At 33.8% G+C, this 14,745-nt stretch overlaps 1 protein-coding gene across 27 annotated transcripts in view; it reads left to right on the top strand.

Moving 5' to 3' along the window:
• The window catches only part of BAZ2B (bromodomain adjacent to zinc finger domain 2B), a 334,986-nt gene that overhangs the window by 223,899 nt on the left and 96,342 nt on the right, over positions 1–14,745 (top strand). For all 27 annotated transcript variants that reach the window (XR_001830422.2, XR_001830420.2, XM_017546664.2 and 24 more), the window contains one exon: positions 12,161–12,371. Coding sequence is in view for 25 of the 27 variants with exons in the window: in XM_017546664.2 (XP_017402153.1) it covers positions 12,161–12,371 (211 nt within the window). In the remaining 2 variants the exon portion in view is untranslated. The remainder of the gene's footprint in view (positions 1–12,160; positions 12,372–14,745) is intronic.

Here is a 14,745-nt window from a genome sequence, read left to right as displayed (position 1 = left end):
CTAGAACTCAAGGTTTCTAAAAAAGTAATCTTTTGCGTAGATCATGTAACCTATTTTCTATTGTAGTCCATGACTTTTAAAGAAAGAATTTATGTCCAGATCTACCTGTCTCTTTATTGGTATTTGTAAAATGCCAAAATGTGTTTTTTTGAGATTTATAGAAATATATAGAAATATATTCTAGGGTTTTCTATTTTTCTTTCTTTTTAAGCAAAAAAAAAATTTGACTTAGACTAAATCTGTCACCAGATTCTTAGAATTGTAGTGAACCACAGTGTTACACATTCTATGTACACTAAATCAGTTTTATAGCCCTAAAACATATTAGAAACTTAAAAAAAATTTTTTTTAATTTTTGGTTCATGTTGTCAGATTCTCACTTGTATTATTTATGCCAAAGATATCTTTATGGTTTTAAGTTCACTAGATTTTTGTTCTGAGAGGAAAGCTAATTGCTATTTATCACATAAAGGATTTTTAGTTTTATATCAGTGACAATTAGACCTAATCTAAAAAGCCTCATTACACAGAGTAGCATGTTCTTTGACATCCATTCACTTTTTATTAAATATAATCAGTGTTTTCCAAATGCATATTGTCTTGTTGAGATAAATTCCAATCAAGGAAATAGGATGAATTACTAAAGCCAAATATGTTAAGCCACTAATATTTCAGCAGAGTGCTAGGTGAAAACATTTGTAATTTTCAGAGCATTTGTTTTAGCTAAAACCAAAATTAGTACACAAGATTTCAGGATACTTTTAGAGAACAATTAAAGGTAAGTCATCCAAAAAAGTGTTCTAGTTAATTAATTAGAAATGCATAAAGTTATAAAACCATGTATATTTCTATATACTGGATTATATGATTCATAGGTATAAGCATATGGTTAACTGGAAATGTATATCATTATATAAGAATTTTCTATGAAAACCAAGATTATGAATTTTTGTTACAGTAATTATGATGTGAAATAATTTTGATCACCCTAAATTTTGTAGAAGATGTAAAATATAGTGTGGCACAAAGCTACAATGATGATCATATATGTTTACAATAGATCTGCTTTTATGCAAATTGTATAAGTGATTGGATGATGAAACATGTTTAAAAAAATGCATATTAAAAGACTAGAAGAAAATTTGTCAAAACTAATAATGGATGTAATGGTGATAATGGATTTTTTTTTTTTTTTTTGCTTTCTACATTTTTTACGTGTTGTATCTTTTCTAATATTTGCTTGTTTTATGTATATAATGTGAAAAACAGGCCAGGTGTAGTGGCTCATGCCTGCAATCTGAGCACTTTGGGAGGCCAAGGTGGGCGGATCATTTAAGGTCAGGAGTTTGAGACCAGCCTAGCCAACGTGGTAAAACCCAGTCTCTACTAAAAATACAAAAATTAGCTGAGCATGGTGGTGGGAACCTATAGTCCCAGCTACTTGAGAGACTGAGGCAGGGAAAACTGCTTGAACCTGGGAGGCAGAGGTTGCAGTGAGCCAAGATTGAGCCACTACACTCCAACCTAGGTGACAGAGTGAGACTTGGTCTTAAAAAAAAAACAACAGGAAAAAAATTTCCTGTCGTTTAAAAGTAAATACTTCTATTCTGTTTAATCTAAAAAGGCTGAGAAATCATAGTTTTCCAAATACATGGAAATTGTACAAAATGATCTTAAGTGTTACAACTATAGTTTTCCAAGCGATCATATGTCTATTGGGGTGTCTGATAGCAAATGAAATGCTGTATTGCAGATCCATTAGTATAGTCAGCCCTCCATATCTGTGTTTTCTGCATTTGTGGATTCGACCAATTATGGATTGAAAATACTCAGGAAAAAAAATTGTATCTGTACTCGACATGTGCAGACATTTTTCCTTGTCATGATTCTCTAAAGAGTATAATGTAACAACTATTTAGGTAACATTTATATTGCGTTTGATATTATAGGTAATCTGGAGATGATTTAAAGTATTCAGGAAGGTAGGTATAGGTTATATGCCAATACAGTGTTATTTTTATTCAGGGACTTGAATATCTGCAGATGTTGGTATTCATAGAGGGGGGTCCTGTTTGCCAAGGGACAACTCTATTCTCCTATTAAAACATTTGCCAGGGAAATATAGTTTCTCCATCATTTTTTTCTCTTCGTTTTTTTGTTTTTGTTTTTGAGATGGAGCCTTGCCCTGTCGCCAGGCCAGAGTACAGTGACACTATCCACTATACCTCCCAGGTTCCAGCGATTCTCCTGCCTCAGCCTCCCTAGTAGCTGGGACTACAGGCACATGCCACCAAGCCCAGTTAATTTTTGTATTTTTAGTAGAGACAGGGTTTCAGTATGTTGATCAGGATCGTCTCGATCTCTTGACCTCATGATCTGCCAGCCTTGCCCTCCCAAAGTGTTGGTATTACAGGTGTACGCCACTGTGCCCAGACTTTTTCCTCTTAAAACATATCCCTAAACCCCCAACAATAGTTCTGTATGTTCTAATTTTACTTGACACATTACAAAAATTATATCAGTGGAATTCCAGTTCTCCATATTTTACGTGTAAAATTTAGGAGATAATACTTTCTGCTAGAAGATAATATCTGCAGTACAGAATTTTGGGTTTTTCTCTTGTTTGTTGAGAAAATGATTTATTCCTTCCAGAAGTATAATTTACATCTAAGGCCATTAATCTCAACATTAAATACTAAAGAAGTAAAAAAGTTAATTGAAAATAACAAACAAGTCCCCTCACCCCAAAGTCTATACAGCAACCTGTGATAAATCTGAAAGAGAAACAGCAGCCCATCAATATTTTATTTCAGAAAAGATAAAATCATTGTTTCTTACATTTAAGAATTTCTTTGTTTTTAATATTATTTTTTAAAGAAAAAAGCCCGTAATTCAAAAACCCTTTTTTAATAGCCATTCTGACTAGTGTCAGAATGAGATGGTATTTCATTGTGGTTTTGATTTGCATTTCTTTAATGTTTAAGGATGCTGAGCATTTCTGCGTGTATTTGTTGGCTCCATGTGTATCTCTTTTTTCAGAAATGTTATTCATGTTCATTTTTTAATGGGGTTATTTTTTGTTTGTTGAATTAAGTTTCTTATAGAATCTAGATATTACACCTTTTTCAGACGTATAGCTTGTGAATATTTGCTCCCATTCTGTAGGTTGTCTGTTGATAGTTTCTTTTGCTGTACAGAAGCTCTAGTTTAATTAGGTCTCAATTGTCAATTTTTATTTTTGTTGCAGTTGCTTTTAGGGACTTAGTAATAAATTATTTGCCAAGGCTGATGTTCAGAATGGCATTTCCTAGTTTTGCTCCTAACAATTTATAGTTTTAGATCCTACATTTAAGTCTTTAATCCATGTAGAGTTAATTTTTGTATATGATGAAAGGAAGGGGTCTACTTTCAATCTTCTGCATATGTCTAGTCAGTTATCCTAGCACCATTTATTGAATAAGGGAGTTCTTTATTGCTTGTTATTGTTGACTTTGTCAAAAATCAGATGGTCATGGGTGTACAGTCTTATTTCTGGGTTCTCTGTCCTGTTCCATTGGTCTGTGTGTCTGTTTTGGTACCAGTACCATGCTGTTTTGGTTACTGTAGCCTTGTAGTATAGCTGGAAGTCAGGTAAGTGTGATGCCTCCAGCTTTGTTCTTTTAGCTTAGATTGCTTTGGCAATTTGGATTCTTTTGGTTTCATGTGAATTTTATAATAGTTTTATTCTGATTCTGTGAAAAATGACATGGGTGGTTTGATAGGAATAAACTTTGAATCTGTAAATTGCTTTGGGCAATATGGCCATTTTAACAATATTGATTCTTCCTATCAATAAGCATGGAACATTTTCCCATTTGTGTCTTCTCTGATTGCTTTCAGCAGTGTTTTGTAATTTTCATTGTAGAGATCTTTTACTTCCTTGGATAGCTATATTCCTAGGTATTTTATTCTTTTTGTAGCTATTATTGTAAATGAGATTGCATTCTTGATTTGGCTATCAGCTTGGATGCTATTGGCATATAGAAATGTTACTGACTTTTGTATATTGATGTTGTATCCTGAAACTTTACTGAATTTATCAGTCCTAGGAGCCTGTTGTCAAAGTCTGTAGGGTTTTCTAGGTATAGAATCATTGTATCTTAAGACAGATAGGTTGATTTCCTCTCTTCCTATTTGGATGCCTTTTTGTTGTTGTTGTTGAGTACCATGGATATTTTGCATAAGGTAATCATTGTTTGATTCAAGATATTTCTGGGCTTAAGTTATGATTATATATATATATATATATATATATATAATTATTAATATTAACAGCACACACTTGTTGAAAATATTAAGTAATTTTTGTATAGTACAATAAGATGAGAGGTATATGAGCATGTATTTATTAAAATTTAGGTAAATTGATCATTAACTGAAGGACAACAGTCTAATTTATACCTTTAAAAAGAAGAGATGCCCTTAATTCAAGAAAATAGGATTACAAATGAAATAGGGATAAAACGCCCAGTACAGTGGCTCATACCTGTAATCCCAACACTTTGGGAGGCTGAGGCAAGGGGATCACCTAAGGCTGGGAATTCAAGACTAGCCTGACCAACATATTGAGACTCCTTCTCTACAAAAAATAAAATATTACCTGGGCATGGTGGTGCATGCCTGTAGTCCCAGCTCCCTGAGAGCCTGAGGTGGAAGGACTGCTTTAGCCCACGAGTTTGAGACTACAAAGAACTATGATCATGCCATTGTACTCCAGCCTGGGTGACAGACTTGAGACCCTGTCTCTAATTTTAAAAAAAAGGAAAGAAAGAAATAGGGAATAAGATACACTTAATGTATTCATTATCAGTTTTATTTATTTTGGTCCACAGATGTAGTGAGGAATTTGTAGAGTCAGCTACTTTTCAGCATCTACTGATAGTTTTCAAACATTTCTTACCAGCTTATGTAAAAATCTTGATTTTAGAGGAGTGATATAGACTTCATGGAACAAAACAATTATAGTACTCTTTATAAGTCTATGCTATACTGGCTGGATACCTTTTAATGGATTTCTGTTAGCAGTTTTAGAAACCCCTTTGAAAATGGTGTAAGGTAAATAAATTTCCTTTGGATTTCTGTTTTGTCACATTATAAAAAACTTGTTGAATAAAATGTCATTGTTTTTATTTTACTTTGTGTTTGATTGTCAGAATAAAAGAAAGTAAGGTTGAGCTAGACATATTCTGGCAATAAAATAGCATTATTTTTATTTACCTAAATACAATACTAAGGTAAGAGATATTTACATATTACTTAGGAATAGAGGAAGACATCAAAATAAATTGTTAATGACATATTATTTTGAAATATATGATGATCTACCTTGAAAAGCATTTTTTTGAATTGTAGAAAACTATATATCTAAGCATAAAGACTTTATTTTTTTTAACCAGGTGGTTTAGAAGCATTGTGTGGAATGTCTGTTGTTATCAGGCCAAAAAAATGCATAAAATTGAAAGATACAAAGAAGAAGCAAGTTTAAAATGACTCAGAAAAATGTTGCTTATTTTCTTTGAGATGTTGCATTTAGAAAGAAGTACAGCGTTTCTTCTTTTTAAAAATGTACAAGTCCATAAAAAGTAAAATGTCTACAGTTCTTACCGAAAAGAGCCTTTGTTCTGAGTCATTTAATCAATAAATATTTATGGCAAACACTTAAAGTGCCAGGCATTTTTTTCCCCACATAAATGTCCCCTAAAGGCATTTTACTGTAGAGCAAATTGTGAACACATTTTTCAGTACAGAAAGGAAACTGAAAGCCTGACTTTGAGGAGAAGCTAGTGTTCATAGAGAAACTGAAGAGTACAAAAAAATGAGTATTGGTTTGGAGAAGCTTATTCTCTGGGGAAGATAAAACAGTAGGCACAATGCTGCCCAGCTAAAACTTAGGGTTTTGTTAATAAGGAGTAAGAGGAGGCTTCACAATAAGGTAGGCAACACACAGTTTCTGGCACACTTATAATGCTGGTAATTATTTCGAGTTAAGTATAGAATAAAAGATTGGGAGTCAACAACCAGAGTTCTAATTCAGCTCTGCTGTTAACTGTCACACCTAATGCAACATAGCTGTGGGCACGAATGGACACTGAGAAACATGAAGGATCAGTACCAGAAATGTAAAAGTCTGGAAATTTACGTCACTGATCTACCAGGTAGGATTTTTGTGGCTAGGCAAGGCCTGTACTAAGAGGACAACTATATGAATCCAAGATTTTAGGAGGAAGATATAGGAGGAGGAGATAGAAAGTCGTGACTATTAGAGGATGACATGCTATGAGTAAGTAGAAAGCGTAGCCAGCGTTGTGGAAACAACTGTATCAAACCACGTCTTTCTCACCTGTTTTTAACAGATGACACCTTTCCTCACGGTTCTTACTCTTTCACATCTTTTAAGTGCTATGTAGTGTATGGTATAATAAGCTATATGAGTAGGGTGGCTTAAGAATATCTGTCATAAAGTTTATAATATGTCATCCTCTTGCTACCTACCTCTGGCACTGTTAAGTAGCTAGAAATATATATAATACTAAACTGTGAAATAGGCATAAGGAACCAACAAAATTTTGATTTTTTTCCTCATGATGTTAATTTTTTATATGAATTGCCAAATTTTGTCACAAATATCTGATACCCTTTCTTTGCTCATGCCCTAAGAATTTTTTTAGTTCTAGGAGGGTAATTTAGTATCTTACATTACTTTGAAACATTGAAGCTAACTTCTCTCATCTGTAATGTAAATATATATAAGAGGTCTTTAAGATCTATATGCTTTTAGGTGTGATGTTCTAAAGGTTTCATGTAAACAAATTAGGAAGTAAAGGATTCTGAAAGTATAATTTCAAAAAGAAAGGTAGTAAAAAATTAACTTTGTTTACTCAAGCTATTAAATTTACTGAAAATTATTTAACCAGAAATCAATTTGGTAAATGATCAATCCACTGAATTACTAATTGGCCTTAAATTGTCACACCAATTGCCATAATCCGTATTTAAAACATACACAACTGTTTTACTGCCGTAAGCAAGGACTAGGATAGATAATAGTTCTCAAACCAGAAAAATATGAGAAGAATAGGGGAAAGTCCGTCCATTCACTTATATAAGACAGAGCATTCAAGAAGTACAGTACTAAACATCTCAAATGTTAACTTGGGAAGCTGCACATCTAGTGGCACAGGACTATAAATCCATGGTGACATTGCTGCATCATAGTCTTGGTGATACTAAAAGTTAAAAAAAAGAGTCATCCGGCCAGGCGCAGTGGCTCAAGCCTGTAATCCCAGCACTTTGGGAGGCTGAGGCGGGTGGATCACAAGGTCAAGAGATCGAGACCATCCTGGTCAACATGGTGAAACCCCGTCTCTACTAAAACTACAAAAAAATTAGCTGGGCATGGTGGCGCGTGTCTGTAGTCCCAGCTACTCAGGAGGCTGAGGCAGGAGAATTGTCTGAACTCAGGAAGCGGAGGTTGCGGTGAGCCGAGATCGCGCCATTGCACTCCAGCCTGGGCAACAAGAGCGAAACTCCGTCTCAAAAAAAAAAAAAAAAAAAAAAGTCATCCATAACTTGGCAAATAAATCATTCAGCTATTCGGCTTTTGGTGGACTGGTTTACTGCATTTTCGCAATTATATACTGCTTTTCACCAAAAATAAATCAGCTTACAAGTATTTTTTTTAAATGGGAGCAACAAAAGAAGAAGACAAGCCAGGAAGTAAAATTGAATCAGGAATGAGACTTGAGAACACATCCCATTAAGATCTAAACATGTGGCTGCTAAACCACATATTTATTCTAGCTTTCAGTGAGACATGGGAAACCCAGTTAATTAGGCAATTTACTGTCTGAGATTAGGTGAAGACAAACCAGTTGCTCATGAAGGGTTCACCTATCCTTTGAAGTCATTTATTTATGAAGACTATATAACAGAAATGTTGAAATAGGAAGGTCATATTTAAAATAAATTTCATGATCTTTTTTGAATTTCTGAATACAGAATTAAGAACACACTAAAAAGAAATGTTTTCTTTCTTTAAAAATCTGTTTATTTCATAAAAAAAATTGAGCAAATAAATTTGCCAGTTTTCTCAAATATTTCTCCATCCTTATGTATTCAGTAAAAAAACCTCATTGCCATGTATTTCCCTTTTTCATGTGGTTTAGAAACTATTCCAAACCTTAACTGCCTTTCTGAGTTACATCCAGACTTTCCTGCTTCACATCCAGGCAGTATTCAATTTCAGTCCATTCTCTCTCCTGAAAGACCAATGTACTATTCGTCTCCCTTTCCAGCTCTAACTCCTGTGCTGTAATCCAGGCCATCATAATTTTTATATGGACAGTTTAGACAACTTTCTCTCCCAACCTCTAAACTCTTTTTTTAATACATTACTACCCAGGGTGTGGTCCTAGGGTCACCTGCCTTAGAATAGACTTGAGCCTAAGGTCCTTGCTAAAAATGTGGTTCTTTAGGGAAAAGGACTCTCTGTAGCTCATCTTTAGATAATGTTATGCCTTGCTCAGAGTAAAGGTGCCTCAACAAATATTTAAGTAGTGGAAACTTCATTTTTATAATATAGTACAACTTTACAGTGTACTTTCACTTATTTCATTAACTTATTTACCTGAATTATTCAGTCTTCTGAAATAAAACATAAACCCTTTTCTTTTTTCCTTTTTTCTCTTTGTAGTATTTATAGATCTGAATGTATTATTCACTAAGAATACAAATTAGCAACTTTTGAAAGCAGAATTAGAATAATATAACTAACATAATCTTGTCCAGGCACAGTGGCTCCTGCTGGTAATTCTAGCACTTTGGGAGGCTGAAGCGGGCGGATCACCTGAGGTCGGGAGTTTGAGACTGGCCTGGCCAACATGTCGAAACCCCGTCTCTACTAAAAATACAAAAATTAGCCAAGTGTAGTGGTGGGCGCTTGTAATCCCAGCTACTTGGGAGGCTGAGGCAAGAGAATCGCTTGAACCCAGGAGGCAGAGGTTGCAGTGAGCCAAGATCTTGGCACTGTACTCCAGCCTGGGCAACAGAGTGAGACTCTATCTCAAAAAAACAAAAACATAATATTCTGCCATCTCCATCTTGTTGATCATCTTTTCTTATCCATATTTTTAAAATCTTAGTCAAGAATAGTTATTTTCAGTATTTACTATCTTAAGTCTCAGAAATCAAGAAAAAAGAATTAAATTCTTTTGATATATAATTTCTGATTGACAAGCCAATGGCATGTGAATAAAATGACATAAATTGTATTTGCTTTTCCTGAGGAAAAGTTTATTGAGAAAAATACTACTTGTTGTCACCTACAATTATTTTGTCTCTTCAGTGAATTAAAACTGTAGTATAAGTGTCAGATTTTCCTAATGATTCTTTTCTCATTTTCTAAAATCTAGGTGTCAGAAAATATTATAAATAATTCAATATATGCAGTCTCATTAGGAAGCATTTACTTTTTAAATGCCAAGGGCAAAAATGTGAATGATATGATCACTATATTTGTCTGGTAAGTTTTAGGCACCAACATATTTTGTTCCTCTTTTGACACAGGTGTATTTTACTAGCTGAATAAAAATGTAACTATGTAAAACTTGTATCTGGATAAGAAACATTGATAAAACTTTAAAATATTGGCCAAAAATTTTTTATTATTAATAAGATACTTTAAAAACCAAATACAGATTTGTTTACAGGCTTTTATTAATCACTCTTCAAAGTGTCATGAATGTCACTTTTATATTTTTCAATTTATATAATACATGCTGCCTTGGTGCTTAAGAACATAATAAAAAAATGAAAACCTAAACTAATCAAAAGCTCCCCATGGTAGTGAACATAACCTAACATGAAACTATTCTGATGTCTTCCCTTTCAGTGGCTTTTGGCCTAAAAATACACTTCGTACAACTATCGTTTCTATTGACTTCATTTGGAATCTCAGCAAAAAATTTTCGTTTTCCTTAGAAATAATTTTTAAAAATATTTTTAACATAAGAATTACTGAAAGGAATTAGTGTAGATGTTATTTTTAGCATAAATATATATGTATGAACGTATGCATTAAATTTTTTCTGACAGTCTTAACATAATCTTGGCTGTGCTTTCATGGCTAAATGTTGTGGTCCGTCATTTATCAAGTAAAAGAACATCTTTATAACATCAAGTACTTAACAGTGGTCAAGTGCACAGGTTTTAGAGTGAGGCAGTCGTGAGTTTGAATGACAGTTCTGTTTCTTTGCTGTCTATTCAACCTCACTCGGCCTGAATCTCCTCAATTGTAATGTAAAAACAAAAAAGCCCACCATATGAGATAGAAATGTTGTGAAGATTAACGTACATTCAAAGTATCTGGAACAAAACACAATACTTGGAATGTGAGATGTAGCTATTATCCATAATCATGTACAATTTAGTACCCATTAACTGCAATAGTCATAGACTTCTTACCCCAGGTTAGGCAAATTATGGTATTAAGTAAAATTCAAGAACTTTGGGTTATTTTTGGTTGTACGGTTTCTTCTAGTGACTCAACCAAAATTTCTACTTTGGGGATATTTTTAGAGAAAAATACGTTTTAAAATTTTCCTTAACCTTCATACTGAAGGAATTAACTCTTAAAAAGAAATAAGACAGTTATTTTAAAAAGATATATCGTATATCCGAATATATTGTTTTGGACTAGAAGGTAATATAACATACTGTTTTTGTTTTGATTGACACATACACGATACATGTATTTATGTGCTAAGCACGCTTATTTTTATAATACACTAGTATTGTTTGGTGTGTGCCTCCACTAGGAGGCTTATCATAGGAAATCTCAAATATATACAGAAGTAGATGGACTGATAATATATACCTTGTACCCATCATAAGCTTTAGGAATTATCGTTTTGACCAATACTGTTTTACATGTACCCTCATCTACTTCTCCCTTCCAAAATTTGTTGAAGGAATGTTTCCATTTGTGTTTCTAAAAGATAAGGACTTATAACCATAGTACCATTATTGTACTTTAATATGTAATTTCTTTTGAATTTTTTTCATTTTTATAAGTACATAGAGGGTATATGTATTTATGGGGTATATGAGTTTTGTTTCTTTGTTTTTGTTTTTGTTTTTTTGAAACAGGGTCTCACTCTGTCACCCAGGCTGATCAAATCCAGGTTTGATTTTTGTGTGTTATGTGTGAGGGGCAATACTACTTTATAGGTGATTGTATGAGCCTCCATGAGGAGGCTAACAGCTGTCTGGTTGTGTCTCTTTTTGATGATAGGCAACCATTCAAGTTCATTGCTTTGGTCCACTAATTCATTAGGTATTGCGGAATGCTGATATTCTAACTCCCTCTGTCTTAATTTATTAGCTGTAATATTTATTAAGAGAAACTTTCATCTATTATTTAGGTAGCTTAGTGTTTTGGTTTAACTGGTGCCCAATAAGATCAATCTATAGTGGCATCATTGCACAACTAATATTTTTAAATGTCTGCTAACTCAATGGTCATTATAGTTCAGGAAGTGTGATTAAGATGTATATCTCTGTGTTTATAGATATAAATACAAATCTCTATATATATTTAATAAAGCTTAAGTCATTAAAGTAAGAATATTAAAGATATGCCAAAAGCCATAAACAATTATACATCTAAGTTTAATTTAAAAATAAAATTCCTGGCCGGGTGTGGTAGCTCATATCTGTAATCCCAGCACTTTGGGAGGCCAAGGTGGGCAGATCGCCTAAAGTTGGGAGTTCAAGACCAGCCTGACCAACATGGAGAAACTCCGTCTCTACTAAAAATACAAAATTAGCCAGGTGTGGTGGCACATACTGGTAATCCCAGCCACTTGGGAGGCTGAGGCAGGAGAATCACTTGAACCCAGGAGGCAGAGGTTGCAGCAAGCCGAGATTGCACCATTGCACTCCAGCCTAGGCAACAAGAGCAAAACTCCATCTCAAAAAAAGAAACAAAAGAAATTCCTAAAGTTTATACCAATGTTAGACATTTTTAAATGTATGTGATTTTTAAGTAGAATTTTCTGACATATTGGTCTCTCATGTTGATTTTGTTTGTAATATATTATTTCTATAAAATGTTAATCAAAAGGGAATGCAGTGGTGTCTTTTGAAAGAAGAGGATGTCATTCCTCGTATCAGGGCAATGGAAGGTCGTAGAGGAAGACCACCAAATCCAGATAGACAGCGAGCAAGAGAGGAATCCAGGATGAGACGTCGGAAGGGTCGACCTCCAAATGTTGGCAGTGCTGAATTCCTAGATAACACAGATGCAAAGTTGCTAAGAAAACTGCAAGCTCAAGGTAGGAAACATGTGTCTGACACTAATAAACCTACTAAAAAGTATACTAAAATGTTTTTGACTTAGGATTGATACTGCTCTCAATTTTTAAAAAGTAAATGTTTATGTTAGAATAAAATGAAGAAATAAGGAGTCCCTACTGGTAACTGGAATTCTTTGATTAGGTAATCTTTCAAGAACTATTACTCATAAACACATCCTGTCCTGTGTAATTAGAACAAAGGTGGGTGTTAAGCTTTTGAGGCTTGCACAGAAAGGGAATCAACCAGCACTTGGCACATGCCTTAAGGTTGTGCCAACCTTCTGGAAATTCTCATTTTAACAGCTCCCAATTCCTTGAGGTGGTACATGGGAATAACTCCAAAATATGTGGATCTATGGAGTAAATTTTCAGTCAGAGAACTCCAATTACTGGTAAGTAACCCCAGTCTTTTAGTTCGGGTTCTCCCATAGTCCAGATATAGTTAGTATGTATTTTTTCAGAATACCAAATTAATACATTTAAATCAAAAAGTTACTTTAAGATAAGCAGAAGGTATCATTTATCAAGCTCAAACTGCTCATAATAACCTAAACTGTATTATTGAATTGACATTATACATAAATTCCCAATATCAAATTCCCATGCTATGTATGGCAAAGAGAAGGATGAGTAAAATAGAAACCAGTAAAATAGTTGCTAGTAACTAGTAAAATAGTTGCTAGTTACAAATGTGAAGCCACGCAAGGCTGTCTGAATATATCAACATACGTGTAGATGTCTTATAGTTGCAAGACATATACACAAAGATATATAACAATGTAAAATAAAGGATTAATAGTGAAAACTGACTTAAAAATCTCACAGAATTTTACTTCTCGTAAGTTTCTTATTATCCCTATAAATAAGCAAAACGTGAAGGAAATGCATAAAAGACTTATCTCTATGTATTATAAACACCATCATAGTACCACAACTTCTCCGTTACTGCTTTGTTTGTATTATAAAACAAATATTCATGACAAAACTCATAGAACAGAATGCTTTAAAGACACATGTAATTTCAGTGCTTTGGGAGGCCAAGATGGGATGATTGTTTGAGGCCAGGAGTTTAAGACCAGCCTGGGCAATGAAGCAAGACCCCCATCTCTACAAATAAAATTTAAAAATCAGTCAGGTGTGGTGGCACACACCTATAATCCTAGCTATTGTGGAGGCTGAGATGGGAGAATCCTGTGAGCTCAGGAATTTCAAGATTACAGTAAGCTGTGATCTTGCCACTGCACTCTAGCCTTGGCAACAGAGTGAGACCCTGTCTCTAAAGAAATAAATAAAATAAAAGACACTCTGATTCTTGTCAGTGGAATAGTTACTCTTTCCAGAAATATATACACACATACAAACACATGTAACCACTCATATATACATATATATCCTTTCTGATTTTTAAAATAAATGGATTTGAATCGTTCTCTTATTGATGACTGTTTAAGCTATTTCCAGATCTTTGCTATCATACAATTATATTAAATATATATTACACATATCTAAACATATGTTATACCTAAACATATTACACAAATCATTTTCAAGTATTTTTTAGATAGCAAGCAAATATTGTCTCTGATTCACTCTGATTGATAGCTTAACTGCCTAGCATATAACTTAATATCATATAAATTTTTTTTGTCTTAGTATTTGTATTAGTCTATTCTTACAGTGCTATAAAGTTACTACCTGAAACTGGGTAATTTATAAAAGAAAGAAGTTTAATTGGCTCACAGTTTCTCAGGACTGGGAAGGCCTCAGGAAACTTATAATCATGGCAGACGGGGAAGCAGCCACCTTCTTCACAAGGCACCAGGAGAGAGAGAGAGCAGGGGAATCTGCCACTTATAAAACTATCAAATCTTGTGAGAACTCACTATCATGAGAACAGCATGGGGGAACCCCTACCACCATGATCCAGTCCCCTACCACCAGGTCCCTCCTTTGACACATGGGGATTACAGTTTGAGATGGGATTTGGGTGCAAACACAGAGCGAAACAATAACAGTATGCTAGTCAGATTTTTAAAAATTTTATTTGGTTTCTTATAAGACTTTCATCCCAAAGAGTTATTGGTGACGGTTAAAAATAAAAAGTCAATAAATCTACAGGCATAGATGGGTTTTAAAAATTGTTATTGTCAGTAAGCTATTGACTCTTCTGAATAATGCTTAATGATGGGGAATGTGGACATTGTTTGCATGAAATAAGAAAGCTTGAAAATAACTGATAACCAAAAATAGACTCTTCATGTGTATTTGGTGTATCTAAGTATCATTATGAGTTAGAATCTAAAATAGCAAATTTAGATTGTTTTGTTTTGTTTTTTTTTTTTTTTTTTTTTTT

This window comes from Cebus imitator, unplaced genomic scaffold, assembly GCF_001604975.1.
Source record: "Cebus imitator isolate Cc_AM_T3 unplaced genomic scaffold, Cebus_imitator-1.0 Scaffold10, whole genome shotgun sequence".
NCBI classification, from domain to species: domain Eukaryota; kingdom Metazoa; phylum Chordata; class Mammalia; order Primates; family Cebidae; genus Cebus; species Cebus imitator.
The sequence above is the reverse complement of the archived record's forward strand: the minus strand, read 5'-3'. Positions and strand labels throughout refer to the sequence as shown.